At 41.5% G+C, this 22,755-nt stretch overlaps 3 protein-coding genes across 6 annotated transcripts; all 3 read right to left on the bottom strand.

The window, feature by feature from the left end:
- Nucleotides 1-1,506: 1,506 nt before the first annotated feature.
- LOC308126459 (protein FAM177B) lies at nt 1,507-4,444 on the bottom strand. 2 transcript variants are annotated; one of them, XM_080490868.1, is made up of 5 exons: nt 3,940-4,444; nt 2,809-2,994; nt 2,677-2,731; nt 2,494-2,588; nt 1,507-2,332 (listed from the first exon to the last, which is right to left on the bottom strand). In XM_080490868.1, exons 1-5 carry the CDS (start codon nt 3,958-3,960, stop codon nt 2,156-2,158), a joined length of 534 nt encoding a protein of 177 aa, XP_080346994.1. In that variant the 5' UTR covers nt 3,961-4,444; the 3' UTR covers nt 1,507-2,155. The 2 variants fall into 2 exon arrangements, with proteins under 2 accessions (XP_080346994.1, XP_080346995.1); XM_080490869.1 differs by having other exon boundaries at nt 1,746-2,332; nt 2,809-2,991; nt 3,940-4,042.
- Nucleotides 4,445-5,227: 783 nt separating this feature from the next.
- On the bottom strand, nt 5,228-15,862 carry brox (BRO1 domain and CAAX motif containing). 3 transcript variants are annotated; one of them, XR_013936446.1, is made up of 14 exons: nt 15,744-15,854; nt 15,156-15,275; nt 13,640-13,746; nt 11,749-11,845; nt 11,430-11,525; nt 11,255-11,327; nt 10,284-10,389; nt 9,954-10,043; nt 9,478-9,563; nt 9,313-9,394; nt 8,008-8,158; nt 7,604-7,763; nt 7,364-7,520; nt 5,228-6,415 (listed from the first exon to the last, which is right to left on the bottom strand). XR_013936446.1 is itself a non-coding variant. In XM_080490867.1 (13 exons), exons 2-13 carry the CDS (start codon nt 15,254-15,256, stop codon nt 7,437-7,439), a joined length of 1,233 nt encoding a protein of 410 aa, XP_080346993.1. In that variant the 5' UTR covers nt 15,257-15,275; nt 15,744-15,862; the 3' UTR covers nt 5,228-7,436. The 3 variants fall into 3 exon arrangements, 1 of the variants encoding a protein (XP_080346993.1); XR_013936447.1 differs by having other exon boundaries at nt 5,228-6,145; XM_080490867.1 differs by having other exon boundaries at nt 5,228-7,520; nt 15,744-15,862.
- Nucleotides 15,863-19,151: 3,289 nt separating this feature from the next.
- LOC308126454 (alpha-1,6-mannosyl-glycoprotein 2-beta-N-acetylglucosaminyltransferase) lies at nt 19,152-22,378 on the bottom strand. The gene is made up of 2 exons (XM_080490859.1): nt 22,317-22,378; nt 19,152-22,202 (listed from the first exon to the last, which is right to left on the bottom strand). The coding sequence occupies exon 2, from the start codon at nt 22,000-22,002 to the stop codon at nt 20,749-20,751; it is 1,254 nt and encodes a 417-aa protein (XP_080346985.1). The 5' UTR covers nt 22,003-22,202; nt 22,317-22,378; the 3' UTR covers nt 19,152-20,748.
- Nucleotides 22,379-22,755: the final 377 nt, after the last annotated feature.

Here is a 22,755-nt window from a genome sequence, read left to right as displayed (position 1 = left end):
TTAATTTTTAATTTTTAGCAAATTCTGTCATTGAAATCCATTAAACACTGTTATTGTTAAGAAATTGTGAAGTGTGTATGAAATCTTTCAGCGATCTTGTAGATTGCTGTTGGGCTTCGATCTCACTAGATGGTGCTATAAGCCCACACATGAATTCAAAATACTAATTTTGCTCAAAGATGATGGTAAATTTACATGACAGGCTCTCATACGAATCCAGCTGGAATAACAACTATCTTTTGGCAATGACATTCTTTTTTTTAAATTTTTTTTATTTCTTCTGTTTGTCTTATTCTCGCATGCCTAACGAACCTCGTTCGTAGCGCTGTCATTTCAAGCCCAGAGCCCGTTAAGGTTCATGGTTCAAATCCAATGTTTATATGACACCAAGATTAACCCCCCCAACCTTTCTCTAATTTTTTGTTTTCTTTCCTGGTCTTTCTTCCCCAATCCATCCATCCATCCATCTATCCACAAATCTAAACGCAATCTTGTGTTATTTTGAAATTCTTTATCCAAACTAACTTCTTCCTGCTGCTTTACCGTAATGTTCAGTGTAAACAAATAGGCACGTGGAAACCCAGTGGCAGCTCACCTGGCTGGTTTATCTTCTTTCTGCCCTCAAAACTGAATCTCTTTCTGTGTTACTCTTCTTTCGGAGATTTTGCTGGATTTCCGTTGAGGTATGGAAAATAATACTTTAACAATTTATTCGTGACATAGTTGATAATGTGCCAATAAATGTTAATGCACGTGTATTCCAAAAAAAGGAAAAAAGAAAAAATAGTGTTTGAAAAAGTTTTCTTTTCTGAGTTTATTCTCTGAATTCTGAGAATAAAGTCAGATGAAGTCAGACATGTTTATTACAGGCCGTTTATGCTTGGTAATAACATGTGCTAAGGGTGCTCAGTTCACATGTCTATGTGCCTATAAGTCTATTTATCTATTTCTATATGTCTATGTGTTCAGCCAGCGCAGTAACGAAATGACAACAGAAGAGTAAAACGACACCTGCTGTTCAAGGGCGAGCAGTGTCAACAAGCGTTGTGGGATTTATTGTTAGCATTAGCCGAAGAGCTAAGACAGTATTTATCTAACGCTTCCGGCTGTCTGTGAAATGCGGACCGCATGAATTCGTTGTAACGGGATCCATATTTTGGAGCATTCTGTCATTGCATTTTATAACATATCAATGTCATGTAGCGTTAGCTTACGTATTCGTTTAGAAATACCGCGCATGTTGGCATGGAGGCACAGCGGACGAGGTGGCCGAGTGGTTAAGGCGATGGACTGCTAATCCATTGTGCTCTGCACGCGTGGGTTCGAATCCCATCCTCGTCGGAATAATTTCATTTTTACTCGTCAATTTGATTTTTTTTGTGAGAAAAGGACTGCTCGAGGCGGGACTATGTGTCTGCCTGCATAATAGCGTGAGAACCCGCAGCCGTAGAACCCTCGCTGATTTGGATGGACAGCAACACCAGCAAAAAAACTACATCATCTCCTACCTGTAACTTTAAAGCTTTAATTCACCCAAATAGTTATTTTTCATCTCAAGTTAAGATTCTAAAGGGTTATTCCGCTCAAAGGATTACTTATCATAATAACTTGGTTGATGAGACTTACAGTTGAATAAATTGTGTAATTGACATACTTGTGTTCTTACCAGGTGAAATATTAATGAACTCATATGTTGTAGTCTCTAGATCTCAAACAGGATAGATTAAAATGTTGGGAAGAGGTGACACATGGATGGAGGCAGATTTATTTTATACAATAACATTAAACATAAAAGCTAAACACACAAACAAAAGTGAATGAACCTGACTTTGTTATTGTCTAACTATTCACGCATGTGCAGAAAAACTATTTACAGAAACCGTAGTGCGCGTGTGTAGTAATGTGCTTTTCAGAAAAGTTTTCCTGTTTATATGGAGAATCTCTCCATGATGTTGTCGCATAAAGAAACCGCAAAAATCACCCTAAATATACAATATGCTGTAGGTTCATATTCTATGATATGTTCAGAACTCAGAAATCAACATGTTGACAAGTTACAATCAGTTTAACTTTTCACACGCAGTCCAGCTGGAACGTTATTAAACACGGTGCTTCGTGGGACTTTCACATTCTTCACATTTGAGTTCCTTCGGCTTCATTTGGAGTTATCTTCATCTTCGCGATAGCCTCTGTTGTGGCATCCCTCCGCTGAGTCCTGGGGTTTGTCCAGAGGAGCAGCAGTGCCGCTCGCACTCCCTGTGGCTCCGTATCGACTCCCAGCCGGGTGACCAGAGAGATGGATCGACTCCACCGCCGCTCGGCTTTGTGTTGCCTACGGGAGCCATGAGCACATCTTGAAAATGGTGACATTTATTTACTTATCTGTCGATTTCTGCCGTTTGATCATTGATCGTCGAAGGATTTCCGTCCTTCACTTTGTCAACAGGGCCTCGGTTAGTCCTGCCTCCTGTTTGCACGTTTCTCGGTATTTACCTTGTGATCGCGGTGATACTTGTCGACGGCGTACTGGTACTTGGCCACGTTCAGTCCAAGAGCCGCTGCCAGTCTCTTCCCAAGGAAGTCACACGCTGGTTTTTACAAAACAAAAGATGTGCACAGTAAGACTCAGCAAAACGTTTTCCTAAATCTTTTTTCCAGGCGTTTTCAATGACTCACTCTGCAGTGACGTCCTCCCCATGAGAACGGCCATCTTCTTAAAGGAGAACCTGGTCTGAGGAGAAAGGAAACGTGTGAGCTTCCTGCTGATTGATCTCAAATGTCTATATTCTGGGAAGAACCGAGTCTCACCCTCTTTGCTGGTTCGTTGAAAGGGCTTCTCGTTGGCGACGACTCCTCGGCCTCCTCTTCCTCCTCTTCCTCCTCACTGTCTTCCTCCTCCAGAGTTTCGCCGCTGGCGAAGTGGATGATCTTCTTCTCTTTGGGCCTTTCAGGACGTCCAGGAAGCTCCGTCTCCTGGATCCCAGCTGCTTTCTGCTGCCACAGGTTATACTCACATTTTCTTTCATTCTTTCTTTGTTTTGTTTTTTTTGTATTAATTTATATAAATGATGTGCAAAAAGAAATTACTGAAGCATAAAACAACCATAATACAGAATGTTTAGTCATTTTGTGGCTTTATAAACTCAACATGAAACAAAGGGAGATAATTAATTTTTAACTTTTTAACTTCCTGCTCAGCTGTTTATTTATTTAAAACGTTACATATTTAAACAGACTTGCTTCAAAAGCTATTTGAAAGGCCATTTTTTACAAATGAACCAAAACAAACAAAAAACTACATAAAGTTTTTCCTTATTGCAGATCTTAAAAACTAACTGAGGCATAATGTTTTGCAATAATTTTATTTTTCACATTAGGAAAATTCTATTGAAGGAAATACAATGTGAACATGTGTATCAATAAAAGATATTTTTATGCAAGTTTTCAATTATGTCTATAAAGATGTAAGGACTTATTTAATACTTTGATAAGCGGGTACCAGAATCCGCCTTTGAATGTGTGTCTGATATTTATATGCTTTATTATCTACAGTGAAACGTCAATCATAGTTTCTCATTGGACAAGTGCAGGTAAAGCGTTATGTTGTTTTGTTGATTTCCTTCCATAGACAATATTAACCAACTTCTTTGAGTTCTTCTCATCGTTATCTCTCACGCTGGGCTTCCTTTTTGCTTGAGCCTTCAACTTAGTCCACTTCTAGGACGAATAACCAGAGAATAAAAACATTTGTAGACACTTTAGACCGCTGTAAGTCTGAATATTATGATAGTTTATGTGGCATTAGATGAAACCACTTTGTTTCGACGGAGGGTGGATCACATGTTAGGATCAGGTAAAGCAGTAGTTCTTTCCAAACCCTCTTGAACTCACGCTGAACCCTCAGCTCGGTTCATCCTGCCGACGCATCACAACACTTACTTCCTGGTGGCTGTCGTTCATTGTCCAGCTTGCGTTTCTTTCTCGACGCCGACTCTTGGTTTCATGTCCGAGCTGTGCTTCCCGCTCCTCCACGCTGGACCCTGTGTGTGTGGGGTTTTTCTTTGTGTGTGTGTGGAGACGAAACACCTCCAGGATGCAGGATGAGGCTTGTAACCCGAGACGGCAAACACAGGCCCGCGGTTATGAAGGCGGACGCCGCGCTGCACATTCGGTTTCACTCTGATCGGAGGGGCTGGACTGAGCTGCTCGTGTCACCGTGCAGAATGTCAAAGTCCACTGCGACTAACTCCAACACCCGGGTACTCCTGGTTTTACACTAAAGCTGAGGGTGACGTTTAATATACTAAACAGCTTCTGTCCAGTACAAATCTTATTTTTATGTGAATAACAAACTGCCTCCCTTCTACAGAATACAACCGCTAATGCCCTGTCTACACAATGCTTCCGCAGACGTGCGAGTAGATGGAACATAGCAACGAGTGTCATGACTCCCCAGTTCATGTTCTCCTGGGACTTGGTAGTTTTCAAGTTGAGTCACCCGGAGTAACAATCCAACTGTGTTCTCCCATTGTTAATGTTTAGCGTGTTGTTCTCATATTTCATTAGGGGGAGAAAAAACAAGTGGCCCTCTGAAAACGACATTGTTTTCAGCGTTTCCGCCGATCTAATGTAAATGGACAGTTTTCAAAATGTTTTTTTTTTATTTTTTAATGTCAATTTTTTTTTTTACAATTATGTTAAAATGGGCACTAATAAATGTACCTCCAGGATCTCAATGTGTCAACTGGTAGAAACCAACACTCACTGCGGAGGAAGCATGATATTAAAAAGTCTACATTTAAATCTGGAGAAACTTGAAGCTTGTGAAGAAAAATAAATTCAACTTCAAGATGAACATTTTAACCCAAAATGTCCAAGAACTTATAGTAAATCTGCTCAGTGAGACAGAAAACAATCTGAAGTTTGAGCTGAAACGGTTTTGTTAGTAATTATTATTATTCCCACCCGTAGATTCACCCGTTTTGCTGACATCTTAAAATGAAAAGACCAAAATATGTTTTATATTTTCTCTTACTTTGTCAATTGTGACGTGCCTTTAATCATTTTAGGTATTTATTGTTTGACAAAGTTACTTTTCTTTTTTTTTCCATTAGTCTAAACGCAAAATAAGCGGTGTTTTTTTCATGTAATGAACCCAGACAATTTGTACGACTGTAACTCTGCCAGAACAAATGTGAGGCGTCGCGAGACAAAACAGGAAAGCAGTGCGTTTTCTAAATCATTTAATACCATTTGAAGTACATTTTGACATGACGGATACGCTGAGAGGGAGGAGGAGGAGCTACAGGAGCGCACGCTGCGGAGACGATGACGCGCCCCGATGGTCAAACTCTCACCTGCAACACGTTTTACTAAAAACTGCAATCGGATCCGAGTCAAACGGCAACAATATCTTCAAGAATTGGGAGGAAAGAAAGAAAAGAAAGAAAAAAAAAAAAGTGCAATACATTGGATGTGCTTTCATAAAATATGCAAGTGTGTTCTGCTCCGACGTGTGGATGTTTGGGTGAGTAAATATACATGGAGGTTAAATGAGCTCATACAAGCAGTATATTACAGTTTATACAGTTGTGCAGCAGAACGATGGCGACGCTGCGTTTGACGACACTTTGAAGCTGCAGGACACCGAAAGATCCTCCCCGTGGAGTTAAAGGTCGATATCGCCGCGTGTCCGCCGTGGACCACAGCGGCGGTTTCTCCCAAAAGTGATTGTTTAAAGATGCAAATCAGCCCCGACAGAAACGGAAGGTTCACGGAGCCACTTTTTATACCGGCCGCGTGTTTTCGACTATCGCTACATGTCAACGGGAAATAAATAATGAACTTCTGTTAAAGAGGGGGGGAAAGACTTCACAGAAAGCCCCGACCCTTCATGTTTCAAGAATGATTCAGCCTCAACCAGGAATTATGTTTCCTTAAGTCAACATAGAAAACTGCAGTTTCGTACAAAAAAAGAAAAAAGAAAAAATCCTACTTTAATACATGTCAGGAGAACTGGAATAATAACTGATTGTAAACGACTCCACCTAAAAGTAACCAGGAGAAAACATAATATACAGCAAACAGTCTTGTTCGTTTAGTGTCTTTACTGGTGGTCGTCACGGCGACTCGGAAACACCACGATCTGAAACGTTACAGAGAAAACCATTGTTTTAGACGAACGCTTCAGATTTTCTATTTGTCTTGGGATTTTCCGTTGTCTTGCGGTAAATTTTTTTTCGTTGCGACTTTTGTGTTTTCGTTTGCGTTACAGACTTTCTACTGAAGTTACGATTTGTCAAAATCGTGTCGCCAACGTCGCCTTTGTGCCGTGGACGTTTGTATTTATGGTCGAAACGTTTCTCACTCAGTTCTGCTTTGTTCTGCCGATTCGTCGCCACCGTAGATCCGAGTCCTGTTTTCAAGAACATCCCCAACATTACTAGGGAGACTGTGTGAACACCTCCCCGTCGGATATGCGTCATAATAATACGTGCAGGCTGCAAAAAACCAAGTGTGAACGCTGCAAACACAAAGAAGCGGATCTAAACATATGTGAAATCTTCTTCTCTTCTCTTAATCGAACGGCAGGGATTGGTCTTAAAAAACAAAGTTGTCTCTTCTTTTAACAGTGCTAAAAACTGACGGGACCACCGTGATCTAATTATGTAAATATTGTCTAATATTAATAGGCTGAACATGATGCTTGGTTGGTCCGTTTTCTTTTTTACTTAACGTAGGCACAGACGGGTCACTTCAGCACCACTGTGAGACACACTTTAGAGCCAGGTCGTCTCTGAAGGTGCATCGTTTTCTTTGTGTTTCTAATCACTCTCTCGGCATTCAAAATGAACCCCATTGTACTATTTCTTTTTAAAAATACAGTTTAAATAGTCGACACGTTGATAAAGCGGTTACTTCTGTTTTACCGACGGTCCAAACTTCTGCGGAGTTGAATGAAGCCGTAATCATCTTCAGTTTCTCACTCAGTCTATTAAGCGAAATGTTGAATACAGAAGTTTTACTTTTGTAATATCTTGTGATTTAAAAAAAACAAACTAATTTAATATAGGCTAACTGCATTTTAGGTTTGTTGGAGCCGTTCTGTTCACACAGCCACAGCCAAAGGCACCATTGATAAAATCTCTCTCTCTCTCTCTCTCTCTCTCTCTCTCTCTCTCTCGCTCTCTCTCTCTCTCTCGCTCTCTCTCTCTCTCTCGCTCTCTCTCTCGCTCTCTCTCTCTCTCTCTCTCTCAGCTGCAGTGATGACGGTTTGCTCACCCACATACGATAAATGTTTCAGCATGAATGTACAACACTGTGGGTGAATCTTAACAAAAGAATTCCTATGGAGGGTTTTTACATGAGAAGGAGATCGGATGCCATCGTTGCGGTCGGCGCTACAGAAGCGTGAGGCTGGCCCGGCGCAGACTCTTTTAGGAGACGACGCAGCCCGTGTCCTTCTGGGGCTTCAGGTCGGGCTCCTTCACCGGCTTCACCTCCTCGTCCTTGGGCTTGGCCTGCGGGGAGAGGAGGAAGCCGCTGGAGACTACGACCAGAGAGACATTCAAAGTGGGAAGCAGAGCCGAGGGTTTCACGGCACCTTGTCGTTCTTGGCTCCCTTGGTCAGGTCGAAGGTGGCGTAGACCTCGGGGGTGCACTGCTCGCTGACGGCCGGCAGCTCGAAGGCGATTGGCTCGGCCAGGCCGTAGCTCGCCTTCAGCTCCAGCTGAGGCGCCTCCGCAGGGATCTTGTGGAAGTATCTGACAGAAAAAGAAAAGGAGATGATGAGAGTTGAACCTGAGAGCCCAAAGGATCTTTGTGATTTCTTCTAACAGATCTCCCACCGTTCACTTTTTATCCCCGCGTTTCAGAAATATAAGTAAAAAAAAACCTGATACTGGTGGAGTTGTTTTCTGTATTAAACTGTTCCTCTCGCTTGTTGCCAATAAAAATCTCCCTGCTTTCCGGACGTCACGGGGATTTTTTTCGCTCTGACTCACTTACATGAAGCCATTTTCTCTCTGGCACTTCTCCAGCGTGTTTTTAATGAGGCCGCCCAGCTTGAGGAAGAACAGCTGTTCGGAGGGTTTGGCCGTGGTACCCGGGCCTTTGGTCTGACGGTACTCTTTACACAGCGCCTCGGCACGGGAGTAACCTGGACAATTGGGAAGGTGGGGGGGGGTCGGGCAACACACAAGCACTAAAATGAGCCGGAGTTTGAGCAAGAAACAGTGCAGTGACACACAAGGATGAAACTTCAGCGTGTGTCACAAAATACAACCAAACATCATGTACATTCATTTTAACGTCCATTCGTCATGTGGTCGTCTGCTTCCAGTGGTGAGACGACATGGGTTCAACTAAATATTGGAATTCTTCCACAAACATGAATTAAAGCGACAATTATCAACACAAACGGTTTATATGGGGTGAACATGCAATGTGCAATAATCTTGTCAAATATTTGAGACTATATGATTTGTAATAAAAGCAAATATCTTTGTGATTTCAACAGTGCTCTTTCTCTTGCCCCCCCATTGATACTAGCTCTGATTGGGTGTTTTTTTTTCCGTCTCTAACTTTTTTCCTGTCATTTTTCCTAGATTTTTAAGCTTCCGACTTCTTTTTTTGATATTCTTTAATTGTGGAGAGCAGTTTCAAAATACGATACTCCGATTTCTTGTACATTTGAGCAAGGTATTACAAAGCATCTGGTTTGTGTTGCATCTGTTCTTCAGTTTAACGCTATTAATTCTCCCCTTCGCCGGTTTTTAACGCCTTTGCTAAAACAACCTGCAAATTTTTTTTTTAGTTAGTAAAATATTCAAACATTTCTTTAAATTCCAACTAAGAAAAAATGGTCTTTAGATGTTTGGCATACTCAGTCCATTTAATCAAATTTTGGTAAAATCTTTTATTTTGGTCTTTCCGTCACATATATTTAATACATGATGTTTATCCAGTCGTCAATAGTAGATGGAAAAAAAGAAAACAAACCTTCACACTGTGAAAATAAATGATTAAAAACTCACACAAAGCATTGGGACGAGATCCACAAAATATAATACTGCTATATTTTGGCGATCTGTTGCTCGATTATTTCACTTCTCAGATATAAAGTTTTCATCGAATGAAAGGGACACTATCGTCTTTGGTGGATTTCTGCTTGTTGTTACAGCTTCTACTTTTCTGACGTCGCTCCGTTCGGTTCACAAGGTTCAGTCAGAGTTGATACCAATGTGAGGAAACCCCCTCCATGTTGGAGATGTTGCATCAAAACCAATAGACAGCAAACGCTGTGATACATACACTTCTCCGCCTCCTGGAGGGACCGTATAGCCTCTCCACACTTGTCACTGGCCAGCAGGGTTTGTCCGTGATAGCAGAACGCCTGGAGACAGAGAAAGTCCGATTCGCATTTAGCGCCGAGTTCTCTACAGAAAGGGCATTTGCATTTGTGGACACATGACTCACATAAGCCATGTAAAAGTGCTGCTTCAGCTGAAGATACTTCCTCCACTTGCTGCTGCACTCCGGCTCCAGGGTGTTGAGTGTGTGGTCTGCAGGCACAAAAACACCGGCACACACACACACACACACACACACACACACACACACACACACACACACACACACACACACACACACACACACACACACACACACACACACACACACACACACACACACACACACACACACACACACACACACACACACACACACACACACACACACACACACACACACACACACACACACACACACACACACACACACACACACACACACACACACACACACACACACACACACACACACACACACACACACTTCCTCAGCACTGATCTGATGAAGCCCGTGACATTTCACATGGCTGGAAATAAAGCTGGACAAACAAAATTCAACGGATACTGCTCTGATTATGCGCTCGGTGGAAAAGCACCCACCGGCTTTTTGGTAGAAGATTGCCGTCTCGAATGCCAGAGCGGCGATGAGTGTGGCGTTGTGCTTCAGTTCAATCGCTCTGGCAATCGTCACTGTAAAGACAAACATTTTCTTTTTCTTTTTTTTTTTTTTTAAATGAACTGATAATCAGAATACTATTTACCTGCTGTCTGTGGACTCTGGTTCTTCGGTGAAAAATGTAATAAATGCCAATCACCCGTCAAGAACGGATGATCACGTAAAGTTTACACAACTATAAATGAGTCATAATATTACCGCTGGGTCATGTAAGCTCTGTATCTGTGTTTTAAAGCAACGTCAGAGTTTGTTACCTTCTTGCGCTTCTGCTTGACACTGGATGAGATAAGTATCCAGCACCCTGGTCTCCAGGTCGCGGCCCTTCTCAGCCGGGGTGATGAGGCGAGGGATGTGGACCTCCTGGGGTGGAGACAGAGACGGTTAAAGGACGGAGCGCAGCGGCAAACACTGATGGGATCTGATCAAAGTGTGGGGAGAGGCGTGGAGCCATTCTATTTAGCCTCACCGAGAGACGAGGTTATGCTTTCACCTTTGCTGAATATAATAGAAAAATGCATCCAGAAAGTCTCATTTTATTCTTGTTTTTAATAACGAGATGATTTTTTATTAAGTGTTTTTCTCATGTTGTTATACAGTTTGTATTAATACAATTCTATTCTCTGTCTTAAACATATAGAGACGATATCTGTACATATATAATATTTTAAGCACTAAACATTTTTGCACATCAGAGATCTTCACTGTAATTTCCTCAAACATTCGATGGGCAGTTCCACCTGCCCGGCCATCACTTTACACCGAAAAGTTAAGTTAACTTTGAGTAAAGGAGGACAGGAATTCACAAATAGATCGGTGTTACCACAGACTTGGACAGAATCTCTTCTCTCCTAGGTTGTTCTACTTAGAGCTTTAGTTTTTATACCTAATGGTTTATTTTTGAATATGAAAACTTCTCTGTTGTGGAGCACATAGATATTCATGCTCTCAGCAGATTTCAAGAAATAGATAAATATAGAGAAATGTATGAAAACTGTACTCTTGTCCAGCTCATAAATGTTTTTATAGTTTTAGAAGTGGCAGGAAAACTGGAAATTGTTGTGTTAAGATATATAAGTGATGTTTTTTTTTTTTATTTCTAGTTGTGGCAGGACTGAGCCTTTTTGTTTATATTGTTATATTCTCTACAGACAAAAACAGTTTTATCTGTGTAAAGATTTGTCTTGGATGTTGTAAGCAGAAATAATTCTTTAAAAATCTGTTTCACCTTGAGCATCTTGAATATTCCAGCTGCAACCTTCAAGCTCCGGTGGACGTCTTTAGCTTCAGCCTCTGAAATACTATTAAACAGACAAACATGATCCCCGACAAGCAGTTCATCATTTTCACGTTCGAGAAAATAGGAACAAACCGCTTTGCGGAAAGAAACAAATGCGACTTACTTTTCCTTCCCTGCTAGTCTCGAGGCAAACTTGGTGTACCAGATGGCTACGTTGAAGGCCATGGACACCAGTTCAAAGACTGCATCCTGCTGGGCACTGGAAGGAGGGTGAGACACACGCCGCAGGAAACACAAACATGTGTAAGCACGCAAGTCATTTCTTCCCCGATTGAAAATGAGCACTTCCAGAAAACAGACTTTGGCAGCTGATTGACTCCACGGTACAAACCGAAAGGGGAAGGTTTACGACTTGTCGGATACAAGAAGATACACGTATGTCTGGAAAAACTGTGAGCATGTTGTGATCTGTTTGTCTTCACCTCGGCGAGTTTCCCTGTAAGGTGTCGGTCCACTTGAAGTTCTGCATGAACCTCATCTTGTTCTCCTGCGTGGTTCCATCCAGAGACGCTATAAAGCCTGAAGCATCGCGACCCCGTGATTAAAAACAAACAAGCAGCTGGTTAGATGCAAAGCAAAGAGAAAAAAATATATATATATATATAGGAAGGAATGAAATGTTAGGAGAGCAAAAAGAAGCACAATTAATAATCAATAAAAGTTATTAAAACATTAAATATTGTATCAATTTTGAACTGAATTATCTCAGTTTGATGTGAGGCACTCTAAATGGTAGGAATGTCTGAATATGTCATACCGTCACATTTATTGATCACTTTATTCTATAATTGTATTCTGCCTGTGATTAAGTGACATTAGAGCTGCACAATATATCCCCACATCAACATGAAAAATATGTCCATTAGTGCTGCACGGTAAAAAAACAAAACGTATTGCAATATTTCTTACTAAATTAATTTATGTATAATGTTAATATATTTGTGCATTGAGATTTGTTCTTCCAAATAACAGTGCTCTTTCTCTTGCCCCTAATTTACACCATCTAGGACAGGAAAATGTTTTCACAAGCTTCATAAATTTTACTGCTGAGTACTGCATGCTACTGTCGGTATGAAGGACTGTCAAACAATTCAAATGTTCAAAATCGGTTAATTAATCGCGCTTTCCTTTCATTGTTAATATTCTGTCATTTTTAATTTGCAGAGCGTGAAGACACGGTGCACTGAAACCCTTTTTGCGACTTGTTTATTGTGTGTTGACATTGTGCTGACAATAAATTTGACATATTTTTCAGCCCGGATTTACTTGAAACAAAAGATATACATTTCCACTCAAAACCACTATACATTTAAATATATATATGAAGATTTTATTACTTTTCGACTATTTATTCCTTTGTCATCACAAGGTCTTGTGAAAATCTACAGGAAATGATTCATGCAGAGAAAAGACACTGACAGCTGCTTCCTGTTGATTTTCTGGAAACTGAGTTTTGACTGAACGGCCACATCCCTACTGACGTGTACGCATTGCAAGTAGGTTTCTAAAAAAAAAAAAAGCTCCTCTGTACATACCTGAGTAGAATCCCAACATATTTAAGTGTATTTCATAGATGAAGTAATCTCAGGGTTTAAGTGTGGGTAAAGTGTTCGGAGAGAAGTTTATGACTGATCGACGACTTTTTCGAGATAAAGCGCCATCAGAGTTGCTACATTGGTTCGGAAACGGCAAAAAGGAAACTGGGTGGTGTAGCAAACCTCCACAAAGACTTCTCCGATGGGACAAGGCTTTAATGTGAGGTTTAGATAATCACTGGAAGGAGAAAAAAACTACGATCATGAGTGCGTCACTAAGAAGGAGGCCAGCTCTCAAAAGAAAAAAGGTCAACAAGTCTCCGGGTGTGGTCCTGTTTTTCAGGTTTGTGACAATCAAAGCAACACTCTGATTTTGTGGTTTGCATGGGGACGTTTCAAAAGGGTGCAAGCCAAGAGTGAAAAGAGTGCATTTACCATCTGCAGAAACAAATGAGTACCGGTAAATGCTTCATTTACTGAATGATTTATATGAGCACCTGTGACTTCTCAGCTGGTAAACCTGCCATTATAATAATCTGATCAGTGCCTTTAGCACACAATAGAACATCATTGGGGATGTTCTTCTCTATTATTCACCATAGAAATGTCAAATAAGTAAAACAAAAACCCTACACTTTGAACTGAAAGCTGCTGGAAAAGAACGCGTCAGGGTTAAAAAAACAAAACAAACAAACAAAAAAACTAAACACCTCTTTGTTAGAAGGTTTGAACCCTCGCATAGCAAAAGCAAAAAGATTGAGTCAGACATTTGCGCTACCTTGGAGCAGAGAGAAGTATGCATCTGTGGCATTTTTCATGATCTCAGCAGTGCAGGTGACGTCGGTGAACATTTCCAGCAGTCTGGCCCGGGTCATCCTCAGATCACTGAACACAAATAACACCAAGTTGTTTATGTAGTGTTCAAAGTGGTTGGTAATGCTTAAGGACCCCGTGTGGAAAAATTAAGAAATGTAGTTTTGGTATTTTGGCTGTCAGGTTGTGAGTTGCTGTGGCGTCCGGTCTGCGAGGTGCAAAGTGGATTTCTGACTGGACAATCAGGAGTAGCTTCCTCGCAAGCTAATTCTACTCCACATTGAGCACAATACAGATATCGTTCTGAAATTAATTGTTTATTCAATGTTGCTGATTATTTGGGACCTCTTTGAATATCTCAAAGGTAAAACAAGTATTTGTCACAAAATTTTACATAATGAGTTTTTAAAACAAATAAGACTATTACTGTACCTTTATGATATAAACTTAATAGCTTTAATCTGATATTGTCCTCGCTTACTTAAATACTTTTTTCTTAAAGCATTTTATAAATCAAAATAATACATCAATGTCCAGAACAGGGCGGCATCATCGCTGCTTAATTGTGAGTCCATTAGATCAGGCGCGACTACATGAGCTTCTTGTTGAGTTGTTCGTGGAGCACATTTCGTATCTGAGCTTTGACTGAGAGTCAGCCAGTGGCGGCTATGAAAGAAACCTATGATCAGATCAAAGCGTGCGCCAAGAGATGGAAAGTGGCAGTATATGTATTATTTCAGCTGCAATTACTTGGTTAAAGCTTGAGGTCTTGTATCATTTATTTCCTATTAACTGTAGCTGAACCAGCACATTCGATGCCACTTTAAACCAGCTGAAAAACAGACTTCAGGCCAGTGGTTGCCAACATGGGGTACTAGACCCAGTTGGAATGGCACCAGAGATCACAGTGGTGGACCAAGGCGTTGTCTGCTTTAAGGTTGTCAAAGAAAAACATAATATTCATTCTATGACCAGGACCTGGGAGATTGCTTAGTACTTTGAAATGGAGCATTTGGCTTAACAGTAATGTTTTGACCGAACTGGAATTGTTGTTCTTTATTAAAGGCAAAATGAGACAACGTCAGTAAGTGCTGTTGTGTATATTCTTGTGGCCACTTTCTTGCTCTCGACTGTGCAAGTGTAAAGGAACAGGAGTCAGATTGATGTCATGGCATGTTCGTTTCTGATATCAGTTGGAAACACTTATCCCAATGAACTGTTTAATGTAGGTCAGTGTCACGTTATACTCCCATTGTATTCTCTGAACTATTACCTAGTAAGCAAACAACCTAAAAATCTGTATTCACTGTAACTTCAGCTGGTGTTAAGATGTCTAGTGTCATCAACTCAGACTGGAAGCCTGTTCATATACGCTAAACAAACAGAATTGCATGTGTTTATTACTCATCTCATTTCAAACTTGAATGTTTTACTAAAAGGTCTTAATGACCACAGGGATGGGACATGAAGATGAGACCTACTTGCAGATCTTGTTGGCTGCAGGACTTCCTGCCACACCGTAGTAGTTGAAGGACACCGGCGCTGTTGCCTTCAGGGGGTTTCTGTGAAACCAATGTGCCATCCTGTGTCTAAGGACACGCCTAGAGAGGGTTTAAGCACACAGGGGGGCACTCCGTCAAGGAATACGCTTCATTTGGAGCCTAAATAACAGATATCGGGCTGGATGAGCCACCGGGACACTTACAGTTTACTGACACTTATTCACAAGGCAACATTAGCCTACAGATGTTTGATCCACGCTAACGTAGTTTCACCGACACAGTAAAACGCTGTCTTAACACGCTGAAACAACACTTTACGATCCTAGCTGTTCTCACTTCTTTGATATAAATCCTTTATTGTCACCCCGGAAAGCGGTATATTGTGTTTATGTTGTTGTATTAGTCGTTTGTAGCGCATTACGTAAGACGTAGCAACAGCTAACAGCTAGCACTAGCTACATCTTCCACCGTAAACATAAATCGTTCAAGCCATGTGGGAAACGGGTTTTACTACAGCTAAGGGGCTGGTTCGATCTTATTGTTAACAAGTAAAATCCAACTGGTTACCTGTCGTGGCGGAGCTGTGAATGTGAGAATAAATAATCCTTGTTGAAAACCCTGAAGCTGTCAACAATTCACTTCCGGAAATAAACACGGCGGAGCTGCCGTCCAATGAGAAGACGCGCTTTGATCACGTGACACACGTCTCCTTTGTTCACGGTTCAAGTGTGTGTCAGACCTTTATAATATTGCACAACTCTCTTTTGAATAAGATCTACCGTCTGATGCAGTCTTTTAATAATCCTCGCAGCTGCAAAATACAGAGGAATCAAATCGTGCAGCCTTTTATATGCATCCATTCAACATAACTTTTCTCTATATGGATTAATTATGAAGTTGATCTCAACTGACTTAGGGCCACTGACACCAAAAGATAGCCAACCAAGCACATTCACATCTATGGGCAATTCAGGATCACAAGTTTACCTCTTGCACGTCTTTGGACTGGAAGCGAAAACCAGAGTACCTTGCAAACTCCATCTTGGAAGTCCCTTTCCGGATTCAAACCCACAACACTTACCCTATGAACGACGCTAACCACTACACCTACTAGACTAGGTTAGTTATTTTGCCATTTGGCTCTGATGCTCCTGCTTCTTCTCGAGCACCTACCAATGCAGCTTCCAGAGCTGCATCGCTGACGTCCCAGCTTTCGGTATGTCTTCATCACTCAGAATAGTACAATCCCCAACAAAAGTTATACTGATTGACAGATTAAATATGATATTTCTTTGTAATTGTTTTGCCATTTTTGTAATGTCACTCAATGGGCTAAATTAGACCACCTCAGGGTTCGTTTCAGTCAATGAACTATATGTTTGACACTTCAGTCTACACATTTTCCACAGGTTGTTGCTGCATGTAATGAATTGTTTTGGTTATGTTTTTACAAGGAGGTCATGTGATTCCTAGACACTATCTATGACTGCTATACAGGCAGAGTGAAAACTATTAGAATTTGGCTTTTACAGGTGCATCTTATCAAATAAAACATGAAGGAAACCTTCATCTTTCCCACATGTCAACTCAAACTGTGAAGGTCCCATATATATTTTAGATTTATTTGAAGTATTGCCTTTTTTGTGTTCTTCTTCACAAATTTGGTTCATATGTCACAATGATTAAAAACAATGTAATTTTATTTTCATAGTTTTTGATAGAAGGTCGTGATGATAACAATTAAAATTTCAACTTTTAATTTCGTATGAGTTCCAAAATAATTGACAAAACAAGTCTTTTGTCAATTATATATTCAAATTGTTTCATGAGCATTGGCGAATTACTTTAAAAGAACCATTTGAATGAATATTACACGTTTTTATATTTGGGAACTAATTGAATGAATAGATCGATGTTTGAAGGGCTGTGGTATGTTTACAACATGGTTATTTTATAGCTTAAAGGGGGTATGTCGTATGTGGCTCTAAAGTTGAGGTCAAGGAAAAAGAATGACTCAAATAAAAGTCGTCTAACTGAGGGAAAGCTCACTTTGGTCAACCTTTAACAGAATGAATGATATATAAGAGTCGTAGGGCTGATGAATTTGATCATGTCCACGTTAAAACGCGTTCACTTTAACAATATGTAAGCAATACTGTACTTTCAATTGGTATTGAGTTCTAGTAGGGTTAATCCCCCTCCTTCTTTGTATAAACACTTGTGGAAACAGTCTGGTGAGTCTCGGTGGAGACAGAGAGGGCCTGCAAGCTGCACATGCCTGAAGAACAAAGTGCATGCGATGCAGCTGTTATCTCTTGTTTAGGAGGCGTGCGCTTGATTTTTTTTCAGTGTATAAAGTCCATGTTTGTGAGCAGGTTCGGTGCAAAGCTGACCATGTTAACAACACCCAAACAACTTAGCAGTGAAAAAGATCAGAGCAGAAGAAAAATGGGCCTCAAAGTAATGATTTACTCGGCCTTGTTGTGTTCAAGTAAAGTAGAATTTCTGGTCATTTTGTTTAATTCAATTCGATTCAGCTTTGTTTATGTAGCGCCAAATACAACACAGTAATTTCTTGCTGTTTTGTTTTTTTTTACAGAGAAAAACCCCACAATTCCACATGGGCCAGCATAAGGGACAGTGGAAAGGAAAAACTTCCTCCTAACGGGAAGGAACCTTTGCAATTTACTGGACTAAAAATACAGAGGAATTCAAGGCTGGAACACTAGCTCGTCAAAACCACCATGAAGCACACTGCTTTCTATTAGGAGATCATTATTTATTTGTTTTACACTAGGGAGAACTGAAGTGAACTCGAGGCTCAACCCTCCAAAGCATGTGTCATTTTTCATGTGGCCCTTTTACTTCTTCTTATTTGTCCACCGCTGGTTTCCAGCCTCGTGTCCAAGTCCCACAGCATTGGATTAGTTAGGATAAATAATTGTGCACCGATTTGGTCAAGACCTCTCGTCACGGAATAACAAAAGAATACAACCTTTTAGTGCCAGCAAAAGTAAATCAAGATTCTGGGAAAAGGGTGAGTATAAAGGTCACGTCGAGAACCTCTTGATTCATGCTTCCCTTTGCGTCTGTGGATTTTCTCAAGGTAGAGAATAAGAATAGATGAATACAATAGAATAGAAATACTTTATGAATCCCAGAGGGGACTTCTTTATAATATGCTGCACACAGAATACATAGGATAAAGTGAAAATGTCAATAGTACAGAAAAAACTAAATTATATATATATATATATATATATATAGGGCAAAGTGGTGAACATCATAAGAATAGAGAATCACGTACACACTTAACAAGTTGAACATTTACAAGGTAAAATAAGAGTCATTTTAGCTTCATGTAATTTATAACTTGCTTTCCAGTGCAAGATGCATTAAAACACCACAAAACCAAGTACACTCTTTATGACGTTTTGCAGTTTCCACCATGCATATTATTAAAAATTCCATGATTGCGATGCTACTTTATGAGGAATAAGCTCTCACTGATGTCCACTACTCTTACTAAAACACCACAACCATCAGTACATTCATTACCAACAGCAATGGCTTCAGTGAAACATTCCAGTCAATGTTTACTTTGTCATTTCTACACTACAGTCATCCTGCAGGCTGTTTTTGGGACGAGTTTTATGGTTAACATCTCTGATGAAAGGTTAACTGGAGCTTCTCGTTTGTCCTTTTTGGGTGTTTGTGTAGGAGTGTGTGTGTGTTAAGCTGGCAACTGTTCAGAGAAGCCAGTATTGTGTAAATATCAGATGTGAAAGGCTCTTCAGATGAGGTCTGGTTCAGGAGGTGTTTGAAGCTTTAAACGTGGGACTAGTAAACTATTTCCTGGACCTGCTTGTTTCTTAAAATTACTACACTGTCTTTATGTATTTGATTGGCCAATACAAATGTAATGTGCAAAAAAAACCAAACAACTGTGCAGTTTGTAATTAGTAATGAAACAAATCAAAATTAACCTTTTTTATTTTCCCATTTGGCAAACATTAAGAGTGAACGTAAATGAACAACAAATTCAAGTGATCCCAAAGACACGAGACGAGCAAACACAAGGACAGAAAATAACAATTGGTCTCATGAAAACCTCTTCAACATACCACACAGGGACCTTAATACAAAGTACTCATTTGTGTATTAGGTCAGACGATTGTGCTTTTATCTCCTTTAAGATAAAAAAAAAAGGTTTCCTATTCTATAATACATTCATATCAGAGTTGCTGGTAAGGCACGATAGGGTGAACCATCATGAGGTCGAGCTGACACTTGTTACAAGTAAAGAAAGAGCCAGCATTCAAATAAAACTTTCACATTTCTATTGGCAACAGCATCTAAAGTAATAAATTTGTTCACATATAATCATCTTACATGACACGTTTCAGTTCCAGGCATAGCATTGGTGAACCTATTCTCAAATTATCCTAAAGGCACTTCTGTTACTCGATGGTTTTACACTGCGGCGCATACCAATGCTTTCCCAGCTCACATGAATGTTGAACAAGAAGGTCCAAACACAGGTTAATCCTGATGCTTTGCTGAATACTAGCTCCAAAAGGTTACCTGTATCCTATCTGAAAGCAAATATGCCAAAACAACAACAGGCCAGCTCCTGCTGGGGCAGCCAGGGATCAACGGGGTGAGCCGAGGAGAGATGCAGATTCAGCAAAACTGTGAAGCTTACATTCAAAAAAGGAAATATCCACTTTCAAAGAAACAACTGACAAACCGTCCACGATTAGGGATACTGAAGAACGACTTGAACATTTTGAGTAAACCTCTCAGTGTGTAGGTCACATGTGTGTTGTTGCATTGAAATTCGTACCATGTTAAAAAAAAAAAGAAAAAGAAAAAAGGCGCTTCACAAAAGAGATGCATGATTGTAGAAAACTGCACAAATGAGATTAAGAAGCTTTGAAAGAACAAGTGCATAAGTTCAAGAAATAAACACCGTCCAAAACTAATGGCATAATTCTTCTTTTTTTTTTTTTAAACCAAAATTATTTGTAATGGTTTCCACCAATGTATAAAGAGCGTTTACCTTTAGTTGAACAGATCATGTTGTGTTATCTCTTTAGTAGAATCTCAAGTGTGACTGACGCCGACGTATTTATATAAAATATTGCGTTTGGCTTAGTTTTAGAAAAAAGAAAATGGGGATACATTTCTAACCACTGAGTTTCCATGAGTGCTCTCTGATACACACTTCACTCCCGTTTCACATAACTATGCAGCGAATCTAAACAGGTGCTTTGGTTTGGAAAACACATAAAATTTGACTGCCTGTCCTCATTTACATCTGTCGCACACATCTTTGAGAAAAAAAAAGAAAAGAAAAGAAAAGGCTTTGGTACCTGTGCTGCTTTGGTTAGTCACAGAATACAACAACAACAAATAAAACAAGATTACAACCAGACTTAAAAGTGTTCGATTTGGTCCCATATCTCAGAAGACCTCAATGATTACGGATCATTCTGGCCTGAAAAAAAAACCCTGAAAAGCTGTTTGTGGTGAAACATCTGCAAAAGACTGCACCAAGACGAGACGCAGCTTAGAGACGCTTGGCGTAGTTTTTGCACAGGAAGTGATCTCGAATGTCCCCCCATCCTCCGTTCTTTATGTGTGCTTTGTGCACAGGTGTTTCGGCCTCGGTGAGGACCAGAGTCTGAGGAAAGAAGCCTTCTTTGGCTTTCTGATGCTCCTCCTCCGCCCGCTGAGCGGCCAGTTGCGGGTTGCAGTTCTGTTTCTGGTGGAGGCCGCAGTCCCCTGTGTGGAGGACCCTGGAGCCCTGCGCCACCAGCACTTTGAGGGGCTTCGGGATGCAGGTTCCTGACAGGAACTGCAAAGTCCAGTCCCAGTTGTAGTCGTCGAAGGTGCAGTACTCGTTGTTGCAGCCCATCAGCTTGTAGTACAGCTCCCTGGAGATGGCCATGCCGATGTTGTGTTTGGTGGACATCCACCCAGTGGTCATCACCTTGTTGGACAGACCGGCGAAGCCGTTCAGCTTGTAGTGGTTGCCCAGAGACAGCAAGTCACAATCCGCACATTTTTTCTCCCTGAACTCTACCATGAGTTTATAATGATGGAAAAGGTCGGGCAAGATGTAGTTGTCCTCCTCCAGGAAAAGGACGAACCCGCTGTAGCCCTGCATGGCGTGCACTCGCTCCCACACAAAGTGCAGCTTCCACCACCAGTGGTGTTTGGTCTGAGTGATGAAAGCTTCCCGGTAGTGTTTGTAGGAATCGGGGTGCGCTGCGTTGATGCATCCCATTTTCAGAGCCTCGTCCTTGGCTAGGTCCCGTGGGCAGTCTCGCGGGTCCTGTCCAGGAAACTCGCTGGGATACAGCTGAGTGCTGAAGGGGAAGTAGATCTGCAGTACCTTGCAGAAAGTGATCCCCTGCACAATTGTGTTTATTTCCTCGGAAAAATAGTCATGGCTGAAGATGAGCAGGAAACCCTGGACATCCTCGGCTTTCTCCAGAGACTTGATGAGCAGTTTGAGGTACTCCGGCCTGTTGTGGACCTGCACCACCAGCACCAGCTGTGGATCTCCTGGGAACTCCTGCGTGTTCAGTAGGAACTGCCTATAGTTGGAGCTGTACACGGATTTGGTGAGGTCTGGCAGCGAGTCGTACTTGAACTTCACGGGGTCATCGTACAGCGTGTCCACGCTCACGTGGGCCGCGTGAGCGTTCGCGTCACGATCGGGCACCATCAAGACGCGCGTGGAAACCAGCAGAGTCAGAAGCACGAAGGAGACGGCCAGCAGCGCGAGCACGTTCCTCCTCATCAGACGAAATCTCATTTTCACCGCCTCGTAAAAGTCACACAAAACCACCGTGGAGGCACAAAAGCGACGCCTGTCAGTCACCCGTCACCGCGTCGTTAACTCGCGCGCGACATCGTCCCCGTCCTCCTCGCGTGACGCGCGCCGTGGTGGCTTCCTGACGGAAGGCTGTCGTCTCCACCTGGAGCCCGTGTCATTGAAGGAATGGCTCGCAGCACCTGGGGGAGGGAAAAAACAAGACGACAACAAAAAAAAGAGCGACTTCCGTCAGTTTGTCCCGGACGGACGGTGAAAGAAACCCACTCGTGCGCTCCGCGCGCCGTGGGACTCACCCGAAGTTTCCGAAGTCTCCGCGTAAAGTGTCAACGACACGCTCACACACCAGGAAGAGAGTGATGGCTCCGAGATACATCTTGGGTACAAGTTAATGACTGCTGACGTGTACGATCCAGCCTCCGAGCGGCGGCTCCACGAATCACCGGCCCGCACAAAGTTGTGTAACACGAGACGCTGCGTGTGGATCCAGGAACTGTTGATTCATGACACCCGACTGAGAATACATGTCGACTAAACTGCTGCTTTTGGAGGGCTGACAACTTGTTTAAAGTAGAAAGACAGACTGTAAAGAGAATGAAATAATGATTAAAAATCCCCCTGCTCACTTTTCTCAGAGGTCGTGGGTTCTAATCCGGGCTCTGCCTGTGTGTGCGTCCCAATCTGATCTGCAGTGGATCACGCTACTATTCTAACCACACAACTTAAAGCAAACAA

The sequence above is a fragment of the Lipophrys pholis genome, assembly GCF_963383615.2.
Source record: "Lipophrys pholis genome assembly, chromosome: 21".
Taxonomy (NCBI): Eukaryota; Metazoa; Chordata; class Actinopteri; order Blenniiformes; family Blenniidae; genus Lipophrys; species Lipophrys pholis.
Note: the sequence above shows the minus strand (reverse complement) of the source record. Positions and strands in the feature narration are given on the sequence as shown.